Genomic DNA, 18,634 nt, shown 5'->3' on the forward strand with positions numbered 1-18,634 from the left:
AAGTTATCTTGGCCTTCTGTTCAAGATCTGTGTATTAATGCAACATCAACATGCATGAGAAATTAGAAGTACCCATCAACTCCAAATTCACCAAAGCGTGCAGATGCAGTACTCACTAAGCCAATTTCCAAAATGATTTAAAAATGGCAAATTAACAAATGTAACCCAGCAACCCAACTTGTCTGTTGCTCCATGATCCATCTACCAACCTTTATTTTGCTTCATCAAAAATCATACATAGTAGTTCCTATGTCTTCATCAACCATCCGATGTCGTTCTTTCGCTTATTGTTTAAGCATATATCACTATTCATATCACTACAACACCACCTCTTTCATCAACTCGTTATATCATCGGTCCCTTTCTTCCTCCAACCCATGAATATTACCAAATTTATAAAACCTCACATTCATTCCCACACAGACCTCCAACCTCATGCACACATCTTAGTTTCAATTCTCTCTCCATATTCTCAGCTTAATTTTGAGTGTTTCTTCAATCTTTATTGAGACCACAAATTAATTAAGCATGAGACCAAAAACCCATCCAACTTTCAACTTCAAGTTTCTCCTCCTTGGAGTTTTTCTTGCTTTTGTAGTTATCTTTATCTTAAGGTCAAGCATTTCATCTTCATCATCAACTTCTACTAATGATCCCAACCCATCTAATTCCATTACTTATAATACCCTTTTACCAAAAATACCCTTCAAAAATCCAGTGAAAGAATCATCAACTGATGATCAAAGATCACCAAGCAATTGCAACAAAATCCCACCCTCCCTAGCCAACACTCTAATCCACTACACAACCTCAACCATCACCCCACAGCAAACCCTCAAAGAAATCTCAGTGTCAGCAAAGGTTTTAGACAAGAAATCCCCCTGCAACTTCCTCGTCTTCGGCCTTGGCCACGACAGCCTCATGTGGGCTGCACTCAACCACGGCGGCCGGACAGTCTTCCTCGAAGAAGACGAGGCGTGGATCGAGCAAATCCGACGCCGTTTCCCCATGCTGGAGTCCTACCACGTCACGTACGACAGCAAGGTGAATGAGGCCGGAACTCTTATTAATGTTGGGAAGGGGCCAGAGTGCACTGCAATTGGGGATCCCAAGTACAGCATGTGCCAATTGGCCCTCAAGGGTCTGCCCAGTGAGGTGTATGACATCAAGTGGGATTTGATTATGGTGGATGCACCCACAGGGTATTATGATGAGGCACCAGGAAGAATGAGTGCCATATACACAGCTGGGATGATGGCTAGGAACAAGGAGGAGGGAGATGAGACTGATGTGTTTGTGCATGATGTGAATAGGGTGGTGGAAGATAACTTCTCCAAGGCATTCCTTTGTGAAGGGTACATGAAGAAACAGGAAGGGAGGTTGAGGCACTTCACAATTCCTAGTCATAAGGGTGCTAATTCGGACAGGCCCTTTTGCCCACCTAGCTAATCGATCTGTCTGAGTGATAATCAATTTTTATTTTACTTTCATTTGTCTATTAATTCATGATCGATATTGCTTTTGTTTGTTTATATGCCAGGTGATCATGTATTCATGCTGATTACCACCCACTAATTCTTTGAGTGACATGTAATATTAAAATTTGAAAAACAAGCATACACATTTATTTTTGGATTCAAAATGCTCGCATGCTCATATGTTGTGACCGAAAGACAAAACTTCAAATATATATGAATTATATAATCAACAGGGAGCTTCATATTCGACAAAAATAAAAAATACAGGAGCTTCAAGTAATCAGTAAAACATTCTAGGCTCGGCCCTGAGAGTAAAGGGCTCGTCAACCGCATAGGGCCACACACTAAAAGAATCTATGAAATTTTATAGGGCTTGGAATGGGTCGGTTTTTTACCTGACGACCGACCTAAAACTAATATGTTTGGTTACATGTGTTGAAGCTATATATGGTTTTGAGTCGGATCTCAAGCTATCATTAATCGATTTCAGCTTGGTCGAGGATCTTCCTTCAGACAAGCATCTTATGTAGACGTGTCAAACAAGCCGGCGCGGCCCGTTTAAGGTGGGCCTATCGTGCTTTCGTGCTATGCTCGAATTGGTCCATATAGTTAAGACCTAGTCCCAACACGGCCCACAGACCACGTGTCATTCGTGCTCGTGCTCGTGCCGTGCCTTAAACGCGCCAGCCCATGAGCCTTTTTTATTTTTATTTTTTAGGATGAGAAAACTAATCTTATGATATTTTTTCTTCTTTATAATTAAATATTAACATTTTTTTTTTGCATGAAAATTGAGTATTCTTATCGAAAAGTCTTTTAAACATGGGAAAAACAATGTTAAAAGAGTCGTGCCTAGTTCGGGCCTATTTTGTGCTCGTGCCGTGCTTAGCCCGTGTCATGCTCGTGCCGTGTCGTGCTTGATGGGCTAAAAACTTTGGGCGGCTAGACCCATTTACTAGTTCCGTGCCGTGCCGAGCTCGGGTCGGGTCAACCCATTTGACAACTCTAATCTTATGAGGCAAAGGAGCTTTGGTGTCTATTTGATAGTTTCTACACATGCACGGTTATATTTCTCGAAACTGTAATCAAGTTGCATATGTGTTACTAGTTTTGTTTTGAATTGTAGTGACTTCCATTCATAGCAGGATGAGGTTTCTCTTTAATTGAACATATTTTGCATGATACTATGTAATACCTTATTTGCTTCAATGAATCATGCTTCAACAGTTCCAAAAAAAAAAAAATCAATTGGTAACGTCCAAAATGGGTCAAAATAAGAAGTAAGGCACACATCTAAAAATTCCTAAAGGTCGGAAACCTAAACTAAATTCAAGCCCATAGTTTTTTGAAACCTATCAAAACTTAATCCCATACACATATTCAAGCCTACAGTTTTTTAAAATCTATCAAAACTTAATCCCGTACACAAATTCAAGCCCACAGTTTTTTAAAACCTACCAAAACTTAATCAAGCTCGTACAAAGATTCAAGCCCATAGTTTTTCTATAACCACCATTCTAGAAACTTCAACTTCATCTATAAAATGGCCCTTTGCTTATCAGTTGGGTATGTAGAATTATAAATCAGCTACATATCCTTCTCTAATTATTACGTTTTGGTATCCATACAGAAAATGACGAATGTTTTGGAGGCATTTGAAGAACAAAATGAAGAAAAAAATGGTGATACTATTGAATAGCCCAATCTATGTTTCTAAAATATCGGATCAATGATTTATCAGAGGTATGTATTAACTACATTTTCTCTAGCCAATTTTTTTATTTATGTATTAACATTGCTCATAGCAATTGTTAGAGTATTGGTTTCATACTTATATTTCAATTTAATTAAGGGAAAAAATAATTTTGGTCCATGTAGTTTCAAAACTCTGCATTTGCTCATTCTGTTTTATATTATTTGCAATTTTAAGATACTTTATAACCAAAATGATAATTTTTCTCAAATTAAAACTAATTACTTGTAGAAACTCTCAAATTTTACTTAGAAAAGACAAAAACTAATGTATGTAACATTCAATTTGATTTTTAAAGAAAAATTGAAAATTTGAGTTTTTAAAAATTGTACTCATATTGTAAATGACAATAAACACATGGACTAAATGTGAAATTTTGAAACCACATGGACTAGATCTATTTTCAGGGTAAAACACCGGGACTAAAAACGTTTTTTTTTTCCCTTGAATTAATATATAACGACATTTTCTTTTTCTATACATACCAATTATACCAGAAAATAAAATTAAAAAATTTATTTCAATATTCCATTATCTGAACATTGATAACAAAAAGAAATCTTTTTTTTTTTTTTACTTAAAATAAGAAATTCATATTTTAAAATCTATAATCGTATTTGCTTCCATTATTTCTTACTTTTCTTTCTTTATATACTAGTTCTGTCCACACGCACTGCTTGTAGTAATCCTTCTAGAAAGTAATTCCTATAACCTAACCTTCCACACACAAAGAAAGTTAGCCATTATTTCTTCTAAACCAGTTGTAAAACGTAACATTTTTTCCTTTTCTGTCAAAATAAATATCGAGTTTAACAAACATTAATCTTGACTTGCAGATAGAGAGCAGATACAAACGCACCGTTTTACTTTTCTCATCCTAGAAATGTTTTGGTGGTTGGGGAAAACTGTATCGATCAGCTGGCCTTCTTTTGCGTATAATGTCAAAGTGTTGGGATGTTGGTGGCCGAGCAGCAACATATGGATACTCTTTTGAAATTGTATATCATGTGGCGGTGTATAGGTTAATCCAATAATTTTTCCAATTTTTGATCCTCTTGGACAGATTTAATATAGTGCAAATTTTGATAGAGTTGCCCCGTGGACTTAGGCACAATGTCGAACCACATTAAATTCTTGTATTTTTATTTTATTTTTTATTTCTTAATTAGTTTGAGTTTTGTGAATTTCAATTCTATATTAATTGATCCTAATGAGAGAGAGAGAGAGAGAGTCACGTTTCAACAAAGGAAAAGTTAAAGGAAATTATGAATGTGTGAGCGAGGCACATATACCTTAATCAACTTTTTATAGAGGTTTCTGGAGAAATTTTCATGTACAATGGTCATACAAAATTTTTTCTTTTAGGGGCACAAAATTTTAATGGGTCATTTTCCACATGTACATTCATGCTAAGTATAGATTAGATCGGGTAAGAGGCAAAGAAGTTAAAATCTCTCCATTTCAAAATATAAGCAAAACTCAAATTTCAGCTTAATTAATGCCTCAGGAAGGTGTAGAAATTAATAAATGTTTCAATGTATATATATATATATATATATGCATTGCCATAAATATAGAGGATATATATATTTTAAATTAGAAATTATTATTACTTAAATAGAAGTTACATGAGAGCTAGTAACTCTAGCCTCCCTTCCCAGGAGACACACTGAAGGTCATAGTTCAAATACCTATATATTCTCCTTTGTCTTGTAACAAGAAACACCATCTACACCTAGGGTTAGACCTTGTACATAAATGAGATAAATAATCAAATTATAATGTTTGGGGTCGGTATCAATTAAAACAGTACTCCAAGGTCAATATTAAAATAAATTTTCTCTTAGTCCAAGGACAAGCGTCGGTGAGATAATGATTACAATTAAGTTAGGCCAATAATTCAATTTTCTCCAATGTACAAAAAAAAAAATTCTCTTAAATGTTATAAAATTGACTATAGAAAGAAATCTAATGATCGGATTCATTATTTATTTATAAGATACTGAAGTTATAGAATAATTTCTCGTATGTGTGAGGATTCATTGCTACATTTATCTATCTCTCTATATGTATAATAAAATATAACGGTGTTTGAATTATCTTCGGGTCCGAATAACTGAGATCATTTTGGTTTAAATCCAATAGTCGGTTATTTATTTCCCAAATTTACTTTCTTGCCTCTTTTTTTAATTAATTTTTTCAAATTTATTTTCCATTATCTATTAAACTGATTATGTTTGCAAAAATATTAATTTTTGCATAATAAAAAAAGCCACCTCGCACTATTATAAAACCAAAAGGAGAATTTTGATATTATAGGCTTTACCAAATTTTAAATTGCCTAAAATGACCTTTGTTTACAAAACAGTTGAATTAAAATAGTCAAATAAAATGGGGGGTATAGTTGTAAAAGACTGACTAAGCACCCCTAGTTGGAAAAATCCTTCTGAGCATGCTTCCATTGATAACCAGATTTAACATAAAAAGAACCCAACTTAGTAAATTATGGTGGATTTAACTCTATAAGGATGTACTTTTATTGTTTTATGTAAACTTATTATTATTTACATTTTGTTTAACAAAAACACAAAATACATTTGTATAAGTATCGTTTATATGCAAGGAGTAAAATTTCGGTTTTAAGGAAATTTTCGATGGAAATTTCGACGGAAATTTTTGAGGAAATTTCGATTAAAATTTTGATTTCGACAAAATTAGACAAAAACGACGGAAATTATTATCAAAATACGGAAATTTTGAATGAAATTTGACCATATGTTTATTTAACATATTATCTACTACATTAATAAAAAATATTAAAAAACTAAATTATATAGTAGGTTTCATGTGATATAAGGTGAATATAATGCGCGCTGAAGACAAATACTATTAAAAAAATGGGTCACTAATTAATAATTATATAAATAACATCTCTAATTTATTTATATTACAATATTAAATTATGAATTAAATAAATATTCAATAGCACATAGAATTTCTAACATGTTCAAAATTTCTGCTGTATTCAATATCATCATGTCCAGAGTAGGTGAATTGCGAAGAATAATTACCCCAAGATACATCTCCAGCATAACTTTTCATATAATTTCCAACATGTCAACCATATAAATCAAGAGGTGGTATTTGTGGTGGGATTTGCCCATAGTCATACTCATTTGAAGAGCTACTGTCAGACTCACCTAAGTAAAAGGGTGAGGCAACCCAAATTTAAACCCAAAATCATATTAAACATTTAAACCTTCCCCAAATATACACAATCACAATAAGTATTTAGATACCTATCTATTTCTAAATATACAGAAATTACAATCACAGTCAATAACTATTTCCAAATTCCAAAATAAGTATTAAAAAAATTTCAGACCCCAAAAAAAAAAAAAAACTATTTCCAAATTTAAACAATTAAACCCAAATATATTTGGGTACGGTTTAAGACTTTAAACAATTAAACCTAAACAATTAAACAATTAAACCTAAATTTGAACAATTAAACAATTAAACACTTGAATCAAATCAATCAAGTAATCAACCAGAAAAAAGAAAACATAATAATATTAGATATTTTTTAATATATTATAAATAAATATTAGATTATTTTTTAATATATTATAAATAAACATTAGATACTTAGATAGTGGAATGGAAAGTATCGAATTATTTATTGCCTACTAGTCTACTACTGCCTACAGGCTACAACCCACTCATCTCTATGACTCTATCCAAAGAAAAATAATTTATTGTTTGCTGTGTAAATTTGGAAGAAGTGTAAACTCACAACTCCACAACACAAGGCCGTATTTGACAGATTTGGGTATTTGGGTACAAGGTTGAAGATACCTGCTAGGTGCGTTGTGCGCGCAGGGGAAGGAGGCAGGGGGTCACGCTGTCACGTAGTCACGTCATTACGCCGGAGGCAGCCGGGTGCGCACAGGGGGAGAAGACATAGAGAAGTTGCGGAGAGAGAGAGAGATCTGAGAGATGAAATGGAAATGGGGCTGAGACTTCTAAGATCTAAGTTAGTCACCACCCAAATTTCGATGAAATTTTACAAAAACACACTGTGGGGGATTCGAAATTTCGACCGAAATTTTAGCGAAATTTTCAAAATTTTGCCGAAATATTAACTAAAATTAATGGATATGTTATAAAATTTTGGAATCCCAAAAAAACGAAAATTTCACTCCTTTCTATGTGATTTTTTGCCACCACAGTTTGACATTAGCAATGTGACAAGAAAAAAACCAATGCGCGTCAAGCCAATAAAAAGTGGGCCGATAAATTGTAGCGTTTGGGCCTATTTTCAAAATTTGGACTAACAAAAGTTTGATCAACTTTAGATACTAAATCACAATATTTTTCATTTTAACTATCAAATTTAATGTTATTTAAGATTAATTAGGCACCAATTTTTCAGCTATCATTTCAATTTAGTTACCAACTTTCAGTTTGGATTTGTGACCTAATCTAAAAAGTTTTGATCAATGATAATGCCTAAATAAAAAAAAAAAAAATTAGTCTGTTACTATTTTGTTGAAAAATTATTGTAAATTGGTATTTAATTTTAACTTTCTAACCCAAAGAAAAAAAAAAAAAGCAGAAATATGATTTATGTGGGGCCTGTTGGTAAAGCTCTGGAGCATTGACAGAATGACAAGTGAGGAAAGGAACCGCAGTAGTGAGTAGCACCACCACTTTCCCTTTGGACCCTTTCTCTGTTTAAAACCCAAAATTTCCCGATTGCAATCTCCAACCCAATCATGGGCACCGAATAGTAAGCAACCTATTTCCTTCCTCCCAAACACCCCCTTTCTCTCCTCTCATTTTTCCCTCCATTTTTCTTTCCATTTCCCTCACGTGCCTAAATTATCTTACCTGTATTTCTATTTTTACGGTAAATTGTTTGTTTTCTGTTTGGCTTTTTTTATAGCGATTATTTGTTCAAGCTTTTGCTTATTGGGGACTCTTCCGTGGGAAAGTCGTGCTTGCTTCTCAGATTCGCTGTGAGTTGGCTTTCTTTGACTTTTTTTTTTCTCTCTCTCTTGTAATAATCTCTGCGCTAGTTTCTTTATTCATTTTTGGATAATAGTGATAAAAAGTGAGTGAAATAAATTTTAGGGTTTTGAGGTTGATTATTTTGTAATTAGTACTCAAATTAATACTTTTTTTTTGGGTCTTTTTTTTTGCTCAGGATGATTCCTATGTTGACAGCTATATTAGCACCATTGGAGTTGATTTTGTGAGTAGATTTTGCGTATATGTATATGTATATGTATATGTATATGTACATGTATGTGTGTGTAACTGTGTATGCTTTTGCTATTTATGGCTTATTTGCTAGTAAATGGTGTCAATTTTCAGAAAATCAGAACTGTGGAGCTGGATGGGAAGACAGTCAAGCTGCAGATTGTGAGTAGGAGTTACCTTATATCCAAATTAAGGGTCTTTTTCCCTATCAAAAGAAAGTACTTGTTGGGGACCAAGTTGTTTTGCATGTGTGTGTGGATAAAATCAAAATTATTGTCTATTTGGTTGTCTAATTAATTGGCATTATTTGGTTTTGGTGGCTGTTTTGGATTTCTGGTCAAATTTAATTAAGAAGCTTATGATGTGGGTCACTGCACATTGTTAGTTGTCTACTTGCATCCCTTTTCTTTAGTGTCTTTCTTGTTGAAAAATTTGAAGTTAACAACTGATCATTTTGTTTCTAGCAAGATTTAAACTGCAAATTGTATGTTTATGGCATGGGAGAATAGTTCTAAAACAGTTTACATCTAACTTTGTATCACGGAGTCTTACGTATGTCAGATATAAGTTATCAAAATTGAAAAGGGAAAATTATCGGAAATGTTATGTGCAATGCCCCTTGGAAAACTAAATGGGCTGTTCAATTTCTCTTGCTCACTGATTGGTCAGCATTCAGTTGGCAATTGACTTACTTTGCTTTTACTGTCATTCAGTGGGATACCGCTGGACAGGAACGATTCAGGACTATAACAAGCAGTTACTATCGAGGAGCACATGGGATAATTGTAAGATTTCCTTTCTTGCCTTTTATTTTATTTTATTTTATTTTTTTGACGGGGATGGGTTTGGGGAAAATTAATTGTCACAATAGATCTCTAGCCCTGGTAAAATTATCATATCCCCTTAAATGGGTTATATGCACATGATTCTGTTGCTGGCTTGTGACTTACAAGTTGCTTGTTTCTTATGCAAATCATTCATGATGCTTCAGCTACAAATGTAACTACAGTTTTATTTATCATAAACTGTAAGAATTATCTGCATGGAACACCACAGGTGACTATTTAAGTGTATTATCCATCATTATGCTCCAGTCCATGGACATCATTTGAATATTAATTAGACCTTGATTTGTCAACAGAAATTTTAATCTTTGAACTTGCTGAAATTAAGTGCTAGAATGGCTAAGAAAAAAATATTATTAGACTGAAATAATATAAACAGTAAATGATTTATGTATATGAATGATTATCTATTCGGATTTTTATGCCAATTTCATTGTTGTTATGTTTATGGAATACAATTGCGAATTATTGGTGAGTGAGTGGGACACATCCATATTTTCTTGCTGTATGACCACATGGTTCTTGGTGAAAGAATGGTGAAAGAGCATCTTGTAAAGATCCTGCGGGTTCAGTAAGTTTCTGTTGATGAATCAAACTTGCATGATCAGGTTACCTGAAAAATGTTACAATTGTTGATGCAGATTATTGATATATCTCTGTATTTATTTTCTTTTTTCTTCTTTAAATCAAAGAGCAAAACATCATCTTAACTATCTTTCTTCTTATCAAAAAAATCTTACCTATCTTTCTTTCCTTTCTATGTGAAAGTCAGTCGTAGATGAAAGTGACTTCTTTTGAAGCTATTCTACAACATTAACTATGCGTCATTTTTGGATCTTACCACCATTGGAAACAACAGTATCTTATATTGATAAGAAAGATGAAGCGGTAGTTTCTCATAATAATGTATGTGTGATTTCAGTCTTTCATGTGAATCAAAGAGTCTTAACTGTATTGGAATTTGGAACTGCAACAGATTGTCTATGATGTTACTGAGATGGAGAGCTTCAATAATGTCAAGCAGTGGCTGAATGAGATTGACAGATATGCAAATGACAGTGTGTGCAAGCTTCTAGTTGGAAATAAATGTGATTTAGTTGAGAACAAGGTTGTTGACACACAAACGGGGAAGGTATGGATTGTTGTTTAATTGCACAAACATTTGTCAATAAAATTAAAAAAATTCTGAATTGTTTTGTTTTTTTAATTGCTGATTTTGTTCAGCACACACTTTTTGGGCAATTAATGTGCTCACTCTCCTAATGCAACAAACCTGTTCGATAAAACTGTCATTGATGTTGTTGCATAAAACTGTTCCATATAGTACCTTTATATATATTTATATGCATGCACCACTATGAATCCATACCGCATACTCAGTGAGTATTTGTCGCATTCTTTGCTTGCTTTCCCAACTGTAATTTCCCACTTTAACATGTTCCAGTTTTCACTTTGATTGACAGCTGTGTAGTCAAGGATCTTTATGTGAAATTAAAATGAATGAAGAAGGAAGGAATAAAACTCATGCATGCAGTGCCACTTTATAAATACCAATAAATAAGGAGCAGGCTTCAATCTGGTCATGACCTTTACTACATTTATGTTACCTCTTAGGATATGTTTCAGTCTTATACCCGTTCTGTTTCCAGACCATGGAGTCTTTCTATCTTTCCCATCCTCTTGGCCAAACAATTGACAATCCATTCTTTCTCAATCCTAGAACTGTCAAAAGTCCAAATATGCCGGGCAGTGCGCGGGTGCAGGTCGTACCTATTTTGTATTGTGATTAGTTTTGGATGGTTACCATCCCTGATCCCAAGTGCCCCTTAATATTTAGCAAGACCATTGAAGTAAAAGTAATTGGTGAGAGTTGAAAGACTTAGTAGTCCTGTTGTTTAGACAACATCTTTGCATCGGAAATCTTTTAGGAGTAACTTGAGTGTACATTGAACTAGTTTGTATATGAATGATCTTATTTATTTTATAATTATGTGTTTATTAGGTTCATTTTAGACCTCGGAAAAGATGAAACAGAAAATATGGGAATGGCAGACAGTCAGATTAAAGAAGTTTCCATGTTTTCGTTATGTTTGTTACATATGACAATGGTTTACATAGCAAACCTTCTTTGGTACAAAGATGTGTGCTTGCAAGTGCCAAAATGAAATTCTAGTAAATTTAAAAAGTATATCAGAGTGATTTTATTTTATTTTAATTTAAAGCGATTAGTAATTGATTGTTGGGGTTTAACCTTTTTTTCCTTTGCCTAAATGAACTGTAGGCTTTTGCTGATGAGCTTGGGATCCCTTTCCTCGAGACAAGTGCTAAAGACTCAATCAATGTTGAGCAGGCTTTCTTAACCATGGCTGCTGAGATAAAGAAAAAGTAAAACCACTAAACAACTCTTTCATGCTATGATCTCTTGCCTGACAATTTGTTGTTATAAATTTCCTTGCCAGAATAATAGTTTCCAAGCATGATAAGAAAATATCTGGGTTAAATTATGTTGCCTATTTCTTCTTTCTATCACCAACTACCCTAAAAGAAAAGGAGTTTGATATTTCAATTTTTGTTTGGTTTATCATGGACATTTGAGTTGATAGGGAGTGAAGGTGTAACTACCCATTTATCTCAATGGTTTTGCTAGATTGTGGTTATTTTTATGGACGGATACTATATTTGTGATTTTACTTGCTGCTAATCTATTAAATTTTAAAATTATTTGCAGAATGGGCAACCAACCAACCGCTAACAAGTCGAGTGGAGCTGTTCAAATGAAGGGGCAGCCGATTCAGCAGAATAGCAATTGTTGTGGTTAGCCATTCCTACTGTCAAATCTGTTACAAAGTTGTAAGACAGTGAAACTGCGTTGACTGTATTATCATGTGGATCTTTCAGAAACTGTAAAATATTGCCTGCTTGAATCCTCCTCTTTGGAAAAACTGGAATTATGACAGTTACCTAATTTAAAATGTAATCAGGCCTGTTGCTTACCCTACATTATTTTCTCCCTCTTGTTCAAGGGAACATGGTAGAAATCTATATTAACTGAAATTATTAGCTGAACTTATGTATTTGGTAACAAGTGGCATTGTGAAGTGGGATTGTGAAAATGGTAACAAATACATTTGTTACCAAATGCAAGTCTTGTAGGATTGTGAAAATTGGTAGATTGCTCTACAAAAACAATATTAAGAGGATTATTAGCGTAAAAAAAGAACGAAATAAAATTAAAAGTACATGGGATGGACATATATCTATCCCAGTTTGCACGTTCTGCCTGCATAGTTTTTGGTAAGTTATAGGCTTAATTATGTTTTTACCATTTATAGTTTCAGACATTCAGTTGATTTTCACTTTATTACTTAGATATTTATTTATCTCATTTTACTACTTACAACTATTTTTATGACCCACTTTACCTTTTTCTGTCAATTCCGTCATGCAAGTTATAAAAATTTGCTGATGTAGTAGGGGCATTTTTGTCAATAATATTAACAGATTAGCTGACGAAATAGATAGAAAAAAGTAAAGTAGGATATGAGGAATAACCGTAGGTGGTAAAATGAGAAATAAATATCTGAGTGGTAAAAACACAATTAGAATGTGATAGAAAAAATTTAAACTATGGAAATTAAAGCAGAAAATGATCCAAACTACACGGAGAAATCAGAAATGAATGTAAATTCAATCACCATACACATAATGCATACAAGAAGGGAATAAAACAAGGGAAATTTCATTAATTTTTTAAAACAACAATATCTTTTCTAGCCCTTCCCTTCCTTCTCATTTTTATCTTTTATAGCTCTTTGGTCCATTTTGGACAAAAATGCCCTTCTTTCTCTCACCCACATCAACATTCTCTTCTTCTTTAATGTTCCGGATCTCTCTCTCTCTCTCTCTCTCTCTCTCTCTCTCTCTCTCTCTCTCTCTCTCTCTCTCTCTCTTGGTTTACTAGGTTTGTTAGCCAAACACAGCTTTGCAAATCCTCTTGTTCCAGAGACAAGCACATGGTGGTGGGTTTGGAGGGTTGTTGTCATTCATGAAGGTGTACTTGGGAGGGCATGGCAATGACTTCGTCGCAAAAGTCAATACCAGCCTCAATTGCACATCCAAATTTTTTTAATTATCAGACTTTATATGGTCTACGTAAAAATAAGGGAAGATTGTTGTTCCGATCTGAATTTAACAAACTCCGATCTGGATATGTTGTTCTATAAAATTTCGACATGATTTTGTTGATTCAAATCTGAAATTTGATCGTCGACAAATGATGGCTCGACACATTGGTGCTATAGCCACTTTAGATGGTGCTGCAGGCCAATTCATCATATTCATCATTTTCTACCTTTTTTTTACATTTTTTTAAATTAATTTTTTGGTCGATAAGAGTGTCGACATGTCGATCATGTGTCGACTAAAGGGGTGTTTTTGTCCGAAAGTGGCCAAAGAGTCATAAAAGATAAAAATGGAAGGGAAGGGTTAAAAAATATATTGTTGTATTAAAAAATGCTATTTAATGAAATTTCCCTTTTGCAAATGCGGACGTCCTTATTAGAGAAGGATGGTATATATATTCTTATTCCTTTCTAAAATTTGAAGATCTTATGTATACAATTTACATCTACTTGATGAAGCTTTATATCATTTCACATGGTCCACTGTAGTCACACGTTTGAATCGAATCATGGTGAAAGCACCTAGCTTGCTTGCAACCAACCTTTAATAATTTGTAGGTGGGAAACGTACCTATCATATATGATGGAGTTTGTGACCAATCTCTGCCTATAAATAGGGTAACAAGGCTGGTTGATTGTAGACAAACTGAAAACATTATTTATGTCCAAGAGTCTTGCATGAAGAGATAGAAGAGTATATGTGAGCCGGGGATGACTTGCCCGAGTTAATGTGTTGCCATGGGAAGCTATATGCATGCATGCCCTAATTAATGGGCTAATTCCCACTTGGTATTTACATATCTTCTGGGAAGCCATCCTTGGCTCACCTTTGCTCTTTTTTCTCTCATGTCAGATTCTCAAGGACCAAACTCAAGGACCATATATGCAAAGCTAGGAGCTCCTGGATTCAATATATATGGGTTTTGAGAGAAGAAATAAGAGGAATAACTGAATAAGTTATATCATATTATTTTATTTTGTAAATATATATTAAGGCCGGTGCTATCGGCATGTTATCTTAGCTTCCGACACTACTTCAAAGTTCAATCTGTGAGTGTAGAAAAATTATAAAATATTAGTTTTGAAGTGTATGAAACTAAGTGAGGATTGCTTATAATATTATCCATTAGTAAATAACATATTTTGTTCCTATATATAATTTAGTGCATGTGTTTCGTTTAGTTAGCGCAAATAAATAAGTAGTACTGTTTTTCTTTTGTCTTACCATATATTGTCCTGCCTATATTTTCATAAGTATAATTGTTGCATGCAGTTGCAGGACTTTTCCCTTTATATATATATATATAACAAGTAATTAATTCTCTGTCTGATCACACTATTATTCTGGTTTTAGCTTGGATCTGTACATTTTTTGCAATGGATAACTGTTGCAGACCAGTTCCTTACCTTTCAAGCTTAAATCACTAGCAGAAAAAACTAATAAAAAAGGATTACAGGTTTAATATATGCAAAAGTATATTATATGTGTTAAGTTTAATTTCATGAGGAGTTGCGTTTATCAATAATATTTGAGACCTGATACTGAGACGTTCCTCTAACTGTTAACTTTAGATTTGCAGTAAAAGATGAATTTTAACATATATATGGTGGCCATGCACCTTAATTTAAAGACAGCAAAGGTTTGAGGGTGAGGATGATGGCATACCATATTTATTATCCTAAAGGTGATAGATCAAAAACATTTAAATATAGATACAAAGCTAAATATCAAAATGAAACAAAGTAGGGCCAATGTTCTTCAACAAAGTTTGTAACTCTGTGTAACTTCAACATTTTCCTATTAGAAATCCATCACTCTCGATCAATATGTTTCAATATGTTCCAATATTTTATCTTCTTAAAGTTTCTGTAAACAAAGGACCAAAATCCTCCAACTGTTATGTTCCAAAGATCCAAGAGGCGCCGCATATCATGCAGCATGTCCCCAAATGTGTTTCAAAGTTGCAGAAATATTGACCACTTTTTCTGTATATGGCTTCAAGCCAACATGTACTTTATCCAGATGAGGCTTTGTCAGCATTGCAACCTGATTTATGATTGACCCGGTATATTCCTTAGCTCCCTGTCACAACACAGAAATGCATTAGAAGGATCCAACCAGCTGATCTTATAAATTTTATTAGTGCTGATATAGAGTTCTTCGATGAATGGTAGACACACTACAAGAAAAACAAGCAAAGGCAACCAATTTTTTTTGGTAGGCATAGAGGCAACTGCCACTTTTGTTAGTTTGTAATGTCCCTTGCCACACTGCAGTCACCATATATCATGTTGGAGGTTGGTGTTGGGGTGGCAAGGGAGCTAAGTCCACCCACATGTAAGCATGGTGGAAGCTTCTGCCAAAACCTGCAGTGTCAGTCTGACAGGTCCGGTCCTCACCAATGCTGCATTTAGTAGGTTTCACTTGTTCACCATCTCTATTGGGGTTGCTAAATTGGTGGAGGATTGATATTATTAATTAATGTCATGCCATGGTTTTTTCCTTTCACCATTAGATGTAAGGTTGCTGTATTGGTGTTAGAATTGATATCATTAAACAATGTCTCCATGAATGTTGGTGACTAATTAATTAGAATTCAAAATACATTTTCCCACCAAACATATCCTGCAGTGGGATTAAAAAAAGTGAAGGATGAAAAGGAAGAGAGAAGAAAAGTGCAAATGAAGAAGGAGGTCTCGCACTTTCAAGCTACTGGAGGTTCGGTCTTATCTCATGAGGTCTGGTCCTCAATCTTCTTCTCAGCTTCTAGAGGTCCGGTCCTCTCTCATGAGGTTTGGTCCTCAAGTCTTCTTTTTGATCTTCTTGTCCTACATCGCAACCAAGCAAAACCACAAAGTATAAACTCACAAGAAAAAGGAACATAAGTTGAAAATGAATTTTGTTTGGTCAAAGTTGAACATAAGCAAAACCATATTTTGGAGTTATAAACATGCCATCATCGAAATTATAATTAATAGAAGTGAAAACATACTTTTCACTACAACAAACTCAAATACGCTTGCAAAATGAAAAATATAATGAACTTTGATAGCACTGAAAAAATGCCTCATGCCTACTGAGAGGCAATAGAGAAACTATTATGCCATTCATGTTGAAAAAGAAAAAGAAAGACTAGTTAAGGGGAACTCATGCTAGTATTCAAGTCACATATGAGGTTCAGACATATACTTTCCCCATATGCATGTTTGAACCCCATCTGTGACTCATTCCCCTGTTCACCTGTGAACTTGAAGGCAATACCATTTAATGGGCTAGAGTAACCCATTTGTACAAATGGGCTAAACTTCTTTATAAATACATGTATTAGGCTTTTCACCACAAAATGAAATGCAAGAAAAATGCAGAGTAAATAAAAGTATAGAGGCATTAGCATACCATGGTTTTGTTTTAGTTTTCTCTATTATCCCTTCATCATTCAGAAACAAAATGCCCACATATATCAGATGTAGCATCACCAATGCAACTTTTAAACCCAAGGCTCAAAAATCAACCTAGCTACCGGACCCAATCTGCAAATTACATAATGATAGTATCGATTTTTGTCTACAAATTCCAGATTAGTAACTATTTATTTTCACTAATATAGGTTGATTTTTGTTTCCCTCAATACATGAGATAAAATAACATAGAAGGAAAAGATCATTACCTGACATGAGCATAAAACATCACCAGCAATAATTGAGCAATTATTCCAACCCAGCAGACCTAGTAGCTTTGTACATTAACTTCCTCATACGATTTTCCTGTGAAAATTTTCAGAAAGAAAGAGTTGCCAATTAAATTATGTGCCTCAACAAAACCCCATCAAGTTTTACATACAATTCTCCATATGAAAATCTAACATATACATATATATAAATCAACACAAACGTACCAATTAAATCCCAGGAAAAAGAAAGAAAGCTAGAGAGAAAAAAATTACCCAATTAAAATTTAAATCCCAGGTAAAATTCAAATACATAACAAAGCTCAGTTAACCATTTTAAATTGAGAAAAAAAAAAACTAATAACCATATGAAAGAACAAAGAGAAACCATACCTACAATTAGCAGCTTTGTAAAGGATTTCCAATGATATTGGGATAATAATATGGAGACCCATATGAAACTGAAGATGTAGACCAGCATATTATTCCTCAGAGATAAAAAAGGTGAGCGAAGTCTTCCCCTGAGACCTTGCATACCCAGCCACTGCAATAATTCAACACCTAAAACCAATTAGATATGAAACCCCCAAAACCAATAATCATCAGAACTTGAAAATCAACCTAAAATCGAGCTCCAACAGCACCCAATCGAACCCAAACTGCACCCAAGTCGAACCCTAACCACAATTTGCAAAAGAAGAGGAAAAATAATGAAAAGAAGAAAAAGAGGAAAGAAGAGGCAGAGAAGGAGTAGAATCAGAAGAGGCGTGGAAAAGAAGAAAAAAAAAATTACCTGCTGTGCAGCCTGTGCTCTCGGCAGCGCACGAAGGAAGAAGAAGAAGAAGATCAAAATGGGGAGAAGAAGACAAAAGGAAAAACAGAAATGGGTGTAAGAGAGGGCTGAGGGAGCGGCAGAGGCAGTATCGTAGGAGGGAAAGCTATTTGAGAATGAAATTATAGATCTGGGTTTTGAGCCGATCGGCACTTTCAGGCGTGACCATTGACACCCACCGATGCTGGATCCCGTTTGGGTTAGGGGTGGGAAGAAAGAGATGCTGCCACAAGGGAACCCCAGTATCTTGGTTTAGCAAGTATGAGCAACCAGACAAAACATTGAACGCCCTTTTTTAGTCCCTAAATGAATGGACCCCCTTTTATTACTTTAAATTAATGGGCTGCCACTGTGTTATCAACTAATCAGAAGCAAAGGTTGGATATGAATTCACTGTTCATATCTGACATATTAATGTGGCCACTAATGTTAATTATTGGTGAACACCTTCCTTAGCAATTGGCACGCCCCCAACTTTAGTTGCCTTCATTGGAGGCCTTTGGCCAAAATTGTGGTAGTGACATCAGCAGTTTTTGAGGTGAGTGATGAGTAAGATGGGCTATAAATACGAAAGATTGTTTCTTCAAATTTGGTATCCATTTTTTAAGTGAA

General features: G+C 34.3%; 2 protein-coding genes across 2 annotated transcripts; both read left to right on the top strand.

Annotated features, from left to right (window-relative positions):
- The first annotated feature begins 446 nt into the window (after positions 1 to 446).
- Positions 447 to 1,600, top strand: GXM3 (glucuronoxylan 4-O-methyltransferase-like protein (DUF579)). The gene has a single exon (XM_086251599.1). The coding sequence runs from the start codon at positions 529 to 531 to the stop codon at positions 1,447 to 1,449; it is 921 nt and encodes a 306-aa protein (XP_086107725.1). The 5' UTR covers positions 447 to 528; the 3' UTR covers positions 1,450 to 1,600.
- A 6,305-nt stretch (positions 1,601 to 7,905) lies between these two features.
- ATFP8 (Ras-related small GTP-binding family protein) lies at positions 7,906 to 12,339 on the top strand. The gene is made up of 8 exons (XM_086249530.1): positions 7,906 to 8,023; positions 8,180 to 8,252; positions 8,441 to 8,488; positions 8,611 to 8,658; positions 9,210 to 9,281; positions 10,318 to 10,473; positions 11,623 to 11,726; positions 12,070 to 12,339. The coding sequence occupies exons 1-8, from the start codon at positions 8,010 to 8,012 to the stop codon at positions 12,158 to 12,160; spliced, it is 606 nt and encodes a 201-aa protein (XP_086105656.1). The 5' UTR covers positions 7,906 to 8,009; the 3' UTR covers positions 12,161 to 12,339.
- Positions 12,340 to 18,634: the final 6,295 nt, after the last annotated feature.

The sequence above is a fragment of the Dryas octopetala genome, chromosome 7, assembly GCF_963921425.1.
Source record: "Dryas octopetala chromosome 7, drDryOcto1.1, whole genome shotgun sequence".
Classification (NCBI taxonomy): Eukaryota; Viridiplantae; Streptophyta; class Magnoliopsida; order Rosales; family Rosaceae; genus Dryas; species Dryas octopetala.

Bases quoted from the DNA above. Each gene is read 5' to 3' on its own strand.
- GXM3 (XM_086251599.1), top strand. From the start codon at position 529: ATGAGACCAAAAACCCATCCAACTTTCAACTTCAAGTTTCTCCTCCTT.
- ATFP8 (XM_086249530.1), top strand. The intron at 8,253-8,440 runs GTGAGTTGGCTT...TTTTTTGCTCAG, and splicing joins GCTTGCTTCTCAGATTCGCT to GATGATTCCTATGTTGACAG. The intron at 8,489-8,610 runs GTGAGTAGATTT...GTCAATTTTCAG, and splicing joins GCACCATTGGAGTTGATTTT to AAAATCAGAACTGTGGAGCT.